Genomic DNA, 13,800 nt, shown 5'->3' with positions numbered 1-13,800 from the left:
GACACAGGAAGAGGACAGATATAGACAGAAGGGGACACATGAAAATTTGAAATAGCTGAGGACAACACTGAAATACAAAAACAGGAGTCTGTTTTTAAAAGTGTTCAGAGGAGGCAGTTAAAGAGTACAACACTAAAACAGGAGTCCGTCTTTAAGGAGTAGAACACCTGACTAGTTAATTTCTCTGATCTGCTTCCAGAGACCATCTGTCTGGTTCTATGTGGCAACTGACCTGGAAGCAGTTAGAGACTTGGCTTCAGCATCCTCTGAACAACTAACACTGGAATGTCCTGCTTCTAGAATTCACCATCAGCTGAGTCTATAAGCAGCGAGGTGAACAAGCACTAGGGAGAAGTGGGCTGATTATGAGACATGCACTACACTTCTACCACACACCCAAGTGGTACCAAGAAGCTTCTAGAAACACACACCCAAGTGGTACCAAGAAGCTTCTAGAAACACACACCCAAGTGGTACCAAGAAGCTTCTAGAAACACACACCCAAGTGGTACCAAGAAGCTTCTAGAAACACACACCCAAGTGGTACCAAGAAGCTTCCAGAAACACACACCCAAGTGGTACCAAGTAGCTTCTAGACATGAATGCCCAGCACATGGCTACCAGGCTACCATTCCAGCGTTACATAAATCAGTTGTAGCTTCAGACAGAAACAACAAGTGTCCATTGAGTCCTGGTTCTGGGCTCAGAAACACTGCGGATACTGACTGATGAAAGGTACTACATAGCACAGATCCACCACTGATCCAATAGTGTCAACATACCCCAGAACACATGGCAGTAGCTTGTTTGGCTTGTACACTATATATAAAAAAGTATGTGGACAGCCCTTTTTTTCCCAGCCACACCCGTTGCTGACATGTTAAAATCGTGGACACAGCCATGCGATCTCCATAGACAAACATTGGCAGTAGAATGGCCTGTACTGAAGAGCTCAGTTACTTTCAACGTGGCACCGTCATAGGATGCCACCTTTCCAACAAGTCAGTTCGTCAACTTTCTGCCCTGCTAGAGCTGCCCCGGTCAACTGTAAGTGCTGTTATTGTGAAGTGGAAACGTCTAGGAGCAACAACGGCTCAGCCGCGAAGTGGTAGGCCACACAAGCTCACAGTACAGGACCGCCGAGTGCTGAAGCGCGTTCCCAAACTGCCTCTGGAAGCAACGTCAGCACAATAACTGTTCGTCGGGAGCTTCATGAAATGGGTTTCCATGGCCGAGCAGCGGCACACAAGCCTGAGATCACCATGGGCAATGCCAAGCATCGGCTGGAGTGGTGTAAAGCTCACCGCCATTGGACTCTGGAGCAGTGGACACTACCTGCCCGAATGCATAGTGCCAACTGTAAAGTTTGTTGGAGGAGGAATAATGGTCCGGGGCTGTTCTTCATGGTTCGGGCTCCTTAGTTCCAGTGAAGGGAAATCTTAACGCTACAGCATACAATGACATTCTAGATGATTCTGTGCTTCAACTTTGTGGAAACAGTTTGGGGAAGGCCCCTTCCTGTTTCAGCATGACAATACCCCCGTGCACAAAGCAAGGTCCATACAGAAATGGTTTGTCGAGGTCGGTGTGGAAGAACTTGACTGGCCTGCAAAGAGCCCTGACCTCGACCCCATCAAACACCTTTAGGATGAATTGGAACGCTGACTGCGAGCCGGGCCTAATCGCCCAACATCAGTGCCCGACCTCACTAATGCTCTTGTGGCTGAATCGAAGCAAGTCCCCGCAGCAATGTTCCAACATCTAGTGGAAAGCCTTCCCAGAAGAGTGGAGGCTGTTATAGCAGCAAAGGGGGGACCAACTCCATATTAATGCCCCTGATTTTGGAATGAGATGTTTGAACTGTGTGTCTTATAGCCTACACAAATAGGCTGCAATAATCAAGGTAAATTAAATGAAATCAAACTTGAGAGACTCCTGGTCTCCTGTAGTCCTCCTTGCTGCTTCTCTCTCTCTAAGAGAGAATCTCTGTCTGTGCTTATCTCTCTCTAAGAGAGAATCTCTGTCTGTGCTTATCTCTCTCTAAGAGAGAATCTCTGTCTGTGCTTATCTCTCTCTAAGAGAGAATCTCTGTCTGTGCTTATCTCTCTCTAAGAGAGAATCTCTGTCTGTGCTTATCTCTCTCTAAGAGAGAATCTCTGTCTGTGCTTATCTCTCTCTAAGAGAGAATCTCTGTCTGTGCTTATCTCTCTCTAAGAGAGAATCTCTGTCTGTGCTTATCTCTCTCTAAGAGATAATCTCTGTCTGTGCTTATCTCTCTCTAAGAGATAATCTCTGTCTGTGCTTATCTCTCTCTTTCCACTACGTAGAGGCTACAGTATGCGACTGCCTTTTCACCACGGCCTGTAGGTCCAGGTTGCGGACCCAACTGTTTTCACCACGGCCTGTAGGTCCAGGTTGCGGACCCAACTGTTTTCACCACGGCCTGTAGGTCCAGGTTGCGGACCCAACTGTTTTCACCACGGCCTGTAGGTCCAGGTTGCGGACCCAACTGTTTTCACCACGGCCTGTAGGTCCAGGTTGCGGACCCAACTGTTTTCACCACGGCCTGTAGGTCCAGGTTGCGGACCCAACTGTTTTCACCACGGCCTGTAGGTCCAGGTTGCGGACCCAACTGTTTTCACCACGGCCTGTAGGTCCAGGTTGCGGACCCAACTGTTTTCACCACGGCCTGTAGGTCTGTTATTCAATGTGTTTGTATGGGCTAATAGCAGTAAGGACTATCTGTGGTTCCATGTAGTGAATCTGTTATTCAATGTGTTTGTATGGGCTAATAGCAGTAAGGACTATCTGTTGTTCCATGTAGTGAATCTGTTATTCAATGTGTTTGTATGGGCTAATAGCAGTAAGGACTATCTGTTGTTCCATGTAGTGAATCTGTTATTCAATGTGTTTGTATGGGCTAATAGCAGTAAGGACTATCTGTTGTTCCATGTAGTGAATCTGTTATTCAATGTGTTTGTATGGGCTAATAGCAGTAAAGACTATCTGTTGTTCCATGTAGTGAATCTGTTATTCAATGTGTTTGTATGGGCTAATAGCAGTAAGGACTATCTGTGGTTCCATGTAGTGAATCTGTTATTCAATGTGTTTGTATGGGCTAATAGCAGTAAGGACTATCTGTTGTTCCATGTAGTGAATCTGTTATTCAATGTGTTTGTATGGGCTAATAGCAGTAAGGACTATCTGTTGTTCCATGTAGTGAATCTGTTATTCAATGTGTTTGTATGGGCTAATAGCAGTAAGGACTATCTGTTGTTCCATGTAGTGAATCTGTTATTCAATGTGTTTGTATGGGCTAATAGCAGTAAGGCCAAAATAAATGTTCTATAAATGATATATATTTTTTACTTCAAGGGGTCTTAAAATTCTAAATCAAATAAATAAATCTGCTTTTAGCTTTAATGCTCCGTATTGCTGGAACAAAATTCTAAATACATTTAATCTTGATGTTCTGGTGCCGTTCGGGCAATTTAAAGTATTGATTGGGGATTTATTTGTAGAGGAATGTAACAGTTTTTTGGGGTGATTTATGATGTTTTATTTGTGCTTACCATAACTTTGTTTTTGTACATTTATATTGTATTATACAGGACGCATTTGAAAAAGAGACCTAGTCTCAATATGTCTTCCCTGTTAAAATAAAGGTTCAAAAAAAAATCTATTTGATGTCATTCCAGGATTTATCTTTATTTTTACTATTTTTTACACTGTAGAATAATAGTGAAGACATCAAACCTATGAAATAACACATATGGAGTCATGTAGTAACGAAAAAAGTGTTAAACAAATCAAAAATATATTTGAGATTTGAGATTCTACAAATAGCCACCCTTTGCCTTGATGACAGCTTTGCACACTCTTGGCATTCTCTCAACCAGCTTCACCTGAAATGCTTTTCCAACAGTCTTGAAGGAGTTCCCACATATGCTGAGCACTTGTTGGCTGCTTTTCCTTCACTCTGCGGTCCGACTCATCCCAAACCATCTCAATTTGGTTGAGGTCGGGGGATTGTGGAGGCCAGGTCGTCTGAGGCAGCACTCCATCACTCTCCTTCTTGGTCAAATAGCCCTTACACAACCTGGAGGTGTGTTGGGTCATTGTCCTGTTGAAAAACAAATGATAGTCCCACTAAGCGCAAACCAGATGGGATGGCGTATCGCTGTAGAATGCTGTGGTAGCCATGCTGGTTAAGTGTGCCTTGAATTCTAAATAAATCACAGACAGTGTCACCAGCAAAGCACCCCCACACCATAACACCTCCTCCTCCATGCTTTACGGTGGGAAATACACATGAGATCGTCCGTTCAACCACACCGCATTTCACAAAGACACGGCGGTTGTAACCAAAAATCTCAAATTTGGACTCCAGACCAAAGGACAAATTCGCACCGGTCTAATGTCCATTGCTCGTGTTTTTTTGCTCAAGCAAGTGTCTTCTTCTTATTGGTGTCCTTTAGTAGTGGTTTCTTTGCAGTAATTCGACCATGAAGGCCTGATTCACACAGTCTCCTCTGAACAGTTGACGTTGAGATGTGTCTGTTACTTGAACTCTGTGAAGCATTTATTTGGGCTGCAATTTCTGAGGCTGGTAACTCTAATTAACTTATCCACTGCAGCAGAGGAACTCTGGGTCTTCCATTCCTGTGGCGGTCCTCATGAGAGCCAGTTTAATCATAGCACTTGATGGTTTTTGCGACTGCACTTGAAGAAACTTTCAAAGTTCTTGAAATGTACCCCCCCTCTCCCTGTCTGTCTCCCTCCCTGTCTGTCTGTTTCTCTCCCTGTGTGACTCCCTGTCTATCGGTCTCCCTGTCTTTCTTTCTTTCTGTCTGCATTGTCTTGATGAAGTGATTTGGCAAACGTACTGCAAATTGAGAAATCATGTGACTAAACTGAATAAAAAGAAGAAGAAACTAAACTATGAAACAAAGATAAATGACATAAAGAAAGATGGTAAAAAGCTTTGGAGCACCTTAAATGACATTCTGGGCAAAAAGGCAAACTCCGCTCCATTCATTGAATCAGGTGGCTCATTCATCACAAAACCCACTGATATTGCCAACTACTTTAATGATTATTTTCATTGGCAAGATTAGCAAATTTAGGCATGACATGCCAGCAACAAACGCTGACTCTATACATCCAAATATATCTGACCAACTTATGAAAAACAAGCATTGACATTTTGAATTCCATAAAGTATGTTTGGAAGAGGTGAAAAAATATTGTTGTCAAACAACAATGACAAGCCACCGGGGTCAGACAACTTGGATGGAAAATTACTGAGGATAATAGCGGACGATATTGCCACTCCTATTTGCCATATCTTCAATTTAAGCCTACTAGAAAGTGTGTGTCCTCAGGCCTGGAGGGAAGCAAAAGTCATTCCGCTACCTAAGAATAGTAAAGCCCCCTTTACTGGCTCAAATAGCCGACCAATCAGCCTGTTACCAACCCTTTGGAAACTTTTGGAAAAAATTGAAATGACCAGATACAATGCTATTTTACAGTAAACAAATTGACAACAGTCTTTCAGCACGTTTATAGGGAAGGACATTCAACAAGCACAGCACTTACACAAATGACTGATGATTGGCTGAGAGAAATTGATAAAAAGATTGTGGGGGTTATTTTGTTAGACTTCAGTGCGGCTTTTGACATTATCGATTATAGTCTGTTGCTGGAAAAACGTATGTGTTATGGCTTTACACCCCCTGCTATATTGTGGATAAAGAGTGACCTGTCTAACAGAACACAGAGGGTGTTCTTTAATGGAAGCCTCTCCAACATAATCCAGGTAGAGTCAGGCATTCCCCAGGGCAGCTGTCTAGGCCCATTACTTTTTTCAATCTTTACTAAATGACATGCCACTGGCCTTGGGTAAAAACTATACATGTCAGCTACTACAGCAACTGAAAGGACTGCAACACTTAACAAAGAGCTGCAGTTAAGAATGGGTGGCAAGGAATAAATTAGTCCTAAATATTTCAACAACTAAAAGCATTGTATTTGGGACAAATCATTCACTAAATTCTAAACCTCAACTAAATATTGTAATGAATACATGTGGTAATTGAGCAAGTTGAGGAGACTAAACTGCTTGCAGTAACCCTGGATTCTAAACTGTCATGGTCAAAACATATTGATACAACAGTAGCTAAGATGGGGAGAAGTCTGTCCATAATAAAGCGTTACTCTGCATTCTTAACAGCACTGTCAACAAGGCAGGTCCTACAGGCTCTAGTTTTGTCGCACCTGGACTACTGTTCAGTCGTGTGGTCAGTTGCCACAAAGAGGGACTTGGGAATTTTGCAGTTGGCTCAGAACAGGGCAGCACGGCTGGCCCTTAAAAGTACACGGAGAGCTAACATTAATCAAATCAAATCAAATTGGTGGTCAGATGCCACAAAGAGAAACTTAGGAAAATTGCAATTGTCTCAGAACAGGGCAGCACGGCCGGCCCTTGGATTTACACAGAGAGCTAACATTAATAATTTGCATGTCAATCTCTCCTGGCTCAAAGTGGAGGAGAGATTGACTTCATCACTACTTGTATTTGTGAGAAATATTGACATGTTGAATGAACCGAGCTGTCTGTTTGAACTACTGGCACACAGCTCGGACACCCATGCATACCCCACAAGACATGCCACCAGAGGTCTATTCACAGCCCCCAAGTCCAGAACAGACTATCGGAGGCGCACAGTTGTAATGAATACTCAGGGAGAAAAGGGTGCAGATTCACGCGCAGAGTGGCACCAAGGATGGTGGTGTTACCAGAGAATTCAGGAAGGTCTGTGATGGGATGGTGGTGTTACCAGAGAATTCAGGAAGGTCTGTGATGAAGTCAACAGCTATGTGGGACCAGGGTCTGTGAGGGATTGGCAAAGGTTGATACTTACCGGAAGGGAGATGACGAGGGCTTTTGGTTTGGGCGCAGACTGGACAGGAGAGTACGTAATCCCTGATGTCGGATGCCAGTGAGGACCACCAGAACTTACGGGCTAGAAGTTCGGCGGTTCGTGTAATGCCTGGATGACCTGACCCCAAGGACGTGTGACACCATTGCATCAGTTGGGGTCTAACAGCTGCTGGTACGTAACTCTTCCCAGCTTGTGTCTCAGGAGGAGCCGGGTCAGAGGTTAGGGCTTCCTGTATGGCAGAGTGAACCTCCCACTGTACCGGCCCCATAATGCAAGAGGAAGGAAGAATGGGTGTAGGGTCTGAGTTACTGGTCGGAAGGTCAAAATGGCAGGAGAGAGCATCAGCTTTTACGTTTTTCTTTCCAGGGATGTAAGTAACATGAAAATGGAAGCGTGTGAAGAAGAGCCTAGCGGGCTTGTCTGGAGTTTAACCTCTTGGCCCCTCTGATATATTCCAGATTACGATGATCTGTCAGGACGAGAAAGGGATGTTGTGCGCCCTCCAACCAGTGGCGCCACTCCTCGAGGGCCAGCTTGATGGCGAGGAGTTCTCTGTTCCCCACATTGTAATTCCTCTCAGCGGGGGATAACTTCCTGGAGAAGAAGGCACAAGGATGTGATTTTGGAGGTGTTCCCACCCGCTGAGAGAGTATGGCTCCTACTCCTACTTCGGAGGCATCCACCTCCAGGGTGAAAGGAAGGGTCGGATCAGGTTGGCGAAGGACAGGAGCTGAGGTGAAGAGGCGTCTCAAGGTGTTGAAAGCAGTCAGTGCAGTATCAGTCCATTGAAGGGTCCGGGTCGTTTGGCTGGTAAGGGCAGTGAGGGGAGCGGCAGTAGAACTGAAGTTCCGAATGAACCGGCGATAGAAGTTGGAGAACCCAATGAAACGTTGGAGTTCCTTAACGGTGGTGGGTTTGGGCCAGTTACTGACGGCGGTGACTTTGTTCTCATCCATGCTGACCCCTCCAGGTGTCAGTACGAAACCGAGGAGGTTTACGGAGGTTACATGGAAGGTGCTCTTTTCAGTCTTCACATAAAGGTTATGGTCAAGGAGCCGTTGAAGAACCCTTTGTACATGCTGTATGTGTTCCTTCAGGGAGTAAATCAGGACGTCATCAATGTAGACGATGAGAAAGCGGTTGATCATATCCTGGAAAACCTCATTCATAAAGGATTGGAAGACGGCGGGGGCGTTAGTAAGGCCGTAGGGCATGACCAGGTATTCATAGTGCCCTCGTGCGGTGATAAAGGCCGTCTTCCATTCGTCACCTTCACGTATACGGACAAGGTTATATGCACTCCGCAGGTCGAGTTTTGTATAGATGTTGGCGCGGCCCACTTGTTCAAGGGTCGCTGGGATCAGAGGAAGAGGGAAACGGTTCTTGACCGTAACGTCATTCAGGGAACAATAATCAATACATGGACGAAGACCACCGTCCTTTTTTTCCAACGAAGAAGAAGCTGGACGCAGCCGGGGAAGAAGAAGGACGAATGAAACCGTTTGAGTGCTTCATCAATGTAGTTCTCCATTGCCTCATTTTCTGGGATAGATAGGGGTTAGACACAGCCCTTCGGTGGGGACACTCCAGGGAGTAAGTCAATAGCACAGTCCACTGGGCGATGTGGTGGCAGAGTGGAGGCCTTGATTTTGCTGAAGACATTGCTGTACTGGGCGTATTCAGATGGTATGGTGGGTGGCACTGCAGAGGCAGAGTCCTCAATGGTGGAGGCTCTGCAGGGTAGGCTGAGACAACTGGTGAAGCAGGCAGAAGACCAGGACAGTAGTTCACCTTGTCGCCACCAGATGGCAGGGTCGTAACGACAAAGCCAGGGGTGTCCGAGGATGAGTGGCTGTTTGGGGGATGAGAGTTCCATAAGTTGAATGGTTTCGGTGTGGAAGAGGGAAACGCTCTGTGTCAGGTGCGTAATGAAGCCTGTGCCCAATGGCTGCCCATCCAGGACGTTAATCCTTAAGGGAGAGTGACAGGTGTAAGATCAATGTCAAGCTCTTGTACTAGCTGGTGATCGATAAAACTACCTGCTGCTCCCAAATCTATCAAGCCCTCTACGTACTTCGTAACCCCCTTCACGGTTATCAATAATGGGATGGAGAATTGCTTCTGGGAGATATTTAGAAATACAGACCCGCCTACCTGCATGGCAGCGGAGGGACCCTTCTACTCAGCCATTTCCCTGTTCGCCCCCCACGGAGAGATGAGATGATCTTTCCCTCCACAGTACAGGCAGAGCCCATCTTGGATCCGTCTTTGACGTTCGATACATGGGAGCGGAGCATGACCCAACTGGGCTCTGGAAGACTCAGACGGGATGACGGAATCATGGAAAGAGAAGTTTGGGGTTCCTGGACCCCAGGAAGAGTAGCTGCTGCCTTGGCAGGAACTAATGTGGATCCATAATAAACCCCAGGAAGAGTAACTGCTGCCTTGGCAGGAACTAATGGGGATCCATAATAAACCCCAGGAAGAGTAGCCGCTGCCTTGGCAGGAACTAATGGGGATCCATAATAAACCCCAGGAAGAGTAGCCGCTGCCTTGGCAGGAACTAATGGGGATCCATAATAAACCCCAGGAAGAGTAGCCGCTGCCTTGGCAGGAACTAATGGGGATCCATAATAAACCCCAGGAAGAGTAGCTGCTGCCTTGGCAGGAACTAATGGGGATCCATAATAAACCCCAGGAAGAGTAGCTGCTGCCTTGGCAGGAACTAATGGGGATCCATAATAAACCCCAGGAAGAGTAGCTGCTGCCTTGGCAGGAACTAATGGGGATCCATAATAAACCCCAGGAAGAGTAGCTGCTGCCTTGGCAGGAACTAATGGGGATCCATAATAAACCCCAGGAAGAGTAGCTGCTGCCTTGGCAGGAACTAATGGGGATCCATAATAAATACAAATACAAATACAAATGCAAAGTGTCACCAGGTCTTTAGTGTTGTGAGGGACAGTAATGATTTTGGTGATGCTGTCTTGGGTTGTGGGTTCGATTCCCACGGGGGATCAGTATGAAAATGTATTCATTCACTACTGTAAGTTGCTCTGGATAAGAGCGTCTGCTAAATGTTGAGGCTGCACTATCCTGTAAGAATTCTTAACCTACTAAAACGTGATAATAAATAGTCTAGTATAAAGTACAGCAGTAATGTTCCAACTGGGCTGTGTTGGTTCTTCAGGTCTGTTAACAGAGATATCCTATTGTTAGGGCTAGGTCAATACTAACCAGAGAGAGAGAAGAGAGAGCGGGCTAACAGTAGATAAATGGTCTGTCTGGCTAGAGACCAAAGAACACAACAATGGCCTGGTGTAATGACCTATTAGACGTGCCATTCTGTGTGAAAATACTAATATGCCAGACTAATGTGTCCTACCTGTAGTGGTGCTGCTGCTATCTTGCTGTGTTCTCAGATCCTCAGCACTGCCATACTTCATGACAGAGTTGATAGAAGTCAGAGTGTTGACCAGCTGGCTGTTGATAGAACCAAAGTGGTTGAACTGAGAAGAGCAGGGCTGTCCGAAGGCGTCCGCTAGCTCGCTGTAGTTCTCAGTCAACAGCATCTGTTGTTCCTGAAGTAGCTTCTGAAGCCTCTCTATGTAGTGGTTCAGCCCCTCCACCTGCTGGGGCGGTGCTATGGCCTGCTCCAGCCCCTCCACCTGCTGGGGCGGTGCTATGTTCTGGGCCTGGTTCAGCCCCTCCACCTGCTGGGGCGGTGCTATGGCCTGCTCCAGCCCCTCCACCTGCTGGGGCGGTGCTATGCCCTGGGCCTGGGGTGGTACAACAGTCGTCACGGCAACGGTCTCCTCGGTAACAGCGGCTCCGTCCAGGTGGGAGGGCCCACAGGCGATGTTCCGGGTCTTCAGGCCGACCAGGAAGTTGGTGTGGATGCCGACCAGGCCTACGCCCACCTCTTTGGTCTGGGCCGACCACGCCTTCTCCGGACTGCCGTCTCTCTCTGCTGTGTTTCCCACGGCAATAGACCTAAGGACAACCACAATAGAACATGTTTATATAACTTTTATTTGTTCAAAAATGCATTGTATTATATCCACATGTGGTTAAATTGTGTTGTTAAATTGTTAAATGAATCCAATTAAAAAAGTACCTGGTTTTGGGCACGGTCTGTGGGTCTTTGACCAGCCCCTCCCCCACAGCGACAGTCCTGGTGTGATTGGTTAGCGTGCTGGTGTGTTTCTCAGCAGTGTGGAGCAGGGCGGTGTTGGTACAGCCGTCAGCTAGCACCACTGTCTCTGTGTTGGTGTGTTGGCTAGCGGTCTCCAGTAGGGTGCTGGTGTGTTGGGAGGCTGTGTCTGGGGTTACCATGACAGCAGAGTCCGTGGTGGCGCCCAGGACAGGGTTAGTCCCCATGGTAACCAGCTGTCTGATGGGAGAAACAGTGACGTCTATAGAACACTCCCCAACGCCCACCGACCTGCTCTCCCTGGCCTCAGTCTCCTGGACTGACCTCCTCTCCCTGGCCTCATCAGTGTTCACCCCCTGGTCAAACACCTCCACCTGGCTCCCCACACACTGGTCCTGCACCTCTACCCTCTCCTGCACCAACCACCTCTCCACGGGCAGGTCAGGTCCCGAAGCAGTGTCTCTCAGGCTGGGTTGACAGGACACCCCTACCCCTACAGTGTGGAGGGTCTCCCCTGTGGAGGCATGGCTGGTCTCTAGGTGGTTCCCCACTCCCTGGCAGTGTGTCTGGACTCTCCTGGTCTCTGAGCCAGTGCTCTGGGTGTCTGGCCGTGCCTCGCAGGCCGTGCTGTAGGTGTCTGGCCGCGCCTGGCAGCCTTTATCAGCCCTCTTCCTATTGGCTCCCCCAGCGGCCTGCAGCTCCAGCTTCAGCTTGGACATCTCCATCAGGTGGGTGGTCTCTCTCAGGTCCACCTCTAGCCGGTAGATCTTCTCCTTCAGGCCCTCGATGGTCTGCTGCTGCAGCTCCAGCTCTGCCTCCACCTCGCTGGTCACACCCAACAAGGCCTCCGTCACTCCCGTCCCAGCGCTGCGCGTCTCACGCTGCTCTGTCGCCATGCCGACGTCACGGTAGAAGCGTCGTTGTTGTACCGTCGTCATCACCGGCGACTTCTTCTGGGCGACCACCGTGACGTCGTTCATGTTCTCATCTGGGCCGACCGCCGTGGAGGTGAGCTGGTTGTTGTTATTGTGGGTGAGGGGGAGAGAGGTCTGGGTCTGCCTGGCCTGGTAAGAGCCTTGCTCCTGGCCGTTCTCCCCCAGGGCTTGGACCTCTGCAGCCAGCCTCCTGAACTCCTCCATCCCCTGGGAGCTCTGACTATGGCCCTGACCCTCCTGGCCATCTGGCTCCATGATGTGCAGCTCCTGGGTCTGCAGGGTGTGTCTCTGGGTGTCCAGCTGGTCGGCCAACTGGTCAGCACTGCCCACGCTATAGGACCTCTTCCTGAACCCTCTCTCCGCTACGCCCCCCGTCCCCAGCCTCTGGTTCTTCTGAGAGGTCATCTGTCTCTTCTCCTCCTGCAGCACGGCTATCTTCACCTGCAGGACAGGTATGGTCTGCACCTTCTCCTCTAGCTCCTTCAGCCTCCGCAGGGCCACCACCATCTGCTCCCGGATGTGCTGCAGGTGGAGCGGAGACACGTTGGTGGTCGGTGTGGTCATGCCTGAGGACATGGGGCTGTGGTGGATAGAGGAACCCATGAACGTGTAGTAGGGGTTGTAGTCTCCACTACCCCCACCCCCATTGGGCAGCAGAGGGTGAGGGTGGGGGGCGCTAAGGGAGAACAGGGAGGAGCTGGACCCCCCCATCCCCCCGAAGGACGCCAGGCGGAGGCGAGGAGCAGGTCCGGGGGGGTCGGAGGGGGACGGGGGCTGCATGAGGTGGCGCTCCTGTTCTAACCTCCTCCTCGTCTCCATCAGGGTCTTCTCAACCTGGGGGTTGAGGAGGGGCGGCTCCCGCAGTGAGGGGGGCGGGAGCTGGGGCCGTTGGGGGTGTTCGGGGGGGATGCTCAGGTAGCCCTCAGGCGATAGGGGAGGAAGGGGAGGGGGGGGCTCACAGGGCGGGAGAGGGGCGTGGTAAATCAGGGTGGGGGAGAGGGGAGGGTGAGGCTGGGGGAAGGGGCGGGGGGTGGGGTAGAAGAGGGGACTCTGCTGTGTCTCTTCACAGGAGGAGGGCAGGGAGTCGGTGGAGGTCCATTCAGCTTGGCCCTGCCCTCTGTACGAGCTGCCTCCACCAGAGCTACCTGCCCTGGGCACGGGCTCCGCCGCCGGCCGGACTGGCCTGGCTCTCCGCTGGATGTTCAGCCTCTTGATGGTGTTGCCGCTCTGTATGTCGTCCACATACTTCAGGAAGTCCAAGTCTAGCTGGTAGCCATACGGGGGCGTGGCCTCAGGACTGCTGCTGACAGACCTCACTCCTCTCTCTATGGGAAGAACAGAAGAACATTAACACTCCTCTCTCTATGGGAAGAACAGAAGAACATTAACACTCCTCTCTCTATGGGAAGAACAGAAGAACATTAACACTCCTCTCTCTATGGGAAGAACAGAAGAACATTAACACTCCTCTCTCTATGGGAAGAACAGAAGAACATTAACACTCCTCTCTCTATGGGAAGAACATTAACACTCCTCTCTCTATGGGAAGAACAGAAGAACATTAACACTCCTCTCTCTATGGGAAGAACAGAAGAACATTAACACTCCTCTCTCTATGGGAAGAACATTAACACTCCTCTCTCTATGGGAAGAACAGAAGAACATTAACACTCCTCTCTCTATGGGAAGAACAGAAGAACATTAACACTCCTCTCTCTATGGGAAGAACATTAACACTCCTCTCTCTATGGGAAGAACAGAAGAACAT

The 13,800-nt window shown here is 48.8% G+C and overlaps 1 protein-coding gene across 1 annotated transcript in view; it reads right to left on the bottom strand.

Moving 5' to 3' along the window:
• The window catches only part of LOC311119077 (KN motif and ankyrin repeat domain-containing protein 1-like), a gene marked incomplete at both ends in the record, with an annotated part of 41,070 nt that extends 27,713 nt beyond the window's left edge, over positions 1–13,357 (bottom strand). The window contains 2 exons of the mRNA XM_084193826.1: positions 10,330–10,937; positions 11,062–13,357. Of these exons, the coding sequence (XP_084049952.1) occupies positions 10,330–10,937; positions 11,062–13,357 (2,904 nt within the window). The remainder of the gene's footprint in view (positions 1–10,329; positions 10,938–11,061) is intronic.
• Between the last annotated feature and the right edge of the window lie 443 nt (positions 13,358–13,800).

Source organism: Coregonus lavaretus (genome assembly GCF_964263955.1).
Source record: "Coregonus lavaretus genome assembly, contig: HAP1_SCAFFOLD_2870, whole genome shotgun sequence".
Taxonomy (NCBI): Eukaryota; Metazoa; Chordata; class Actinopteri; order Salmoniformes; family Salmonidae; genus Coregonus; species Coregonus lavaretus.
This window is presented reverse-complemented; position numbering and strand designations above follow the sequence as displayed.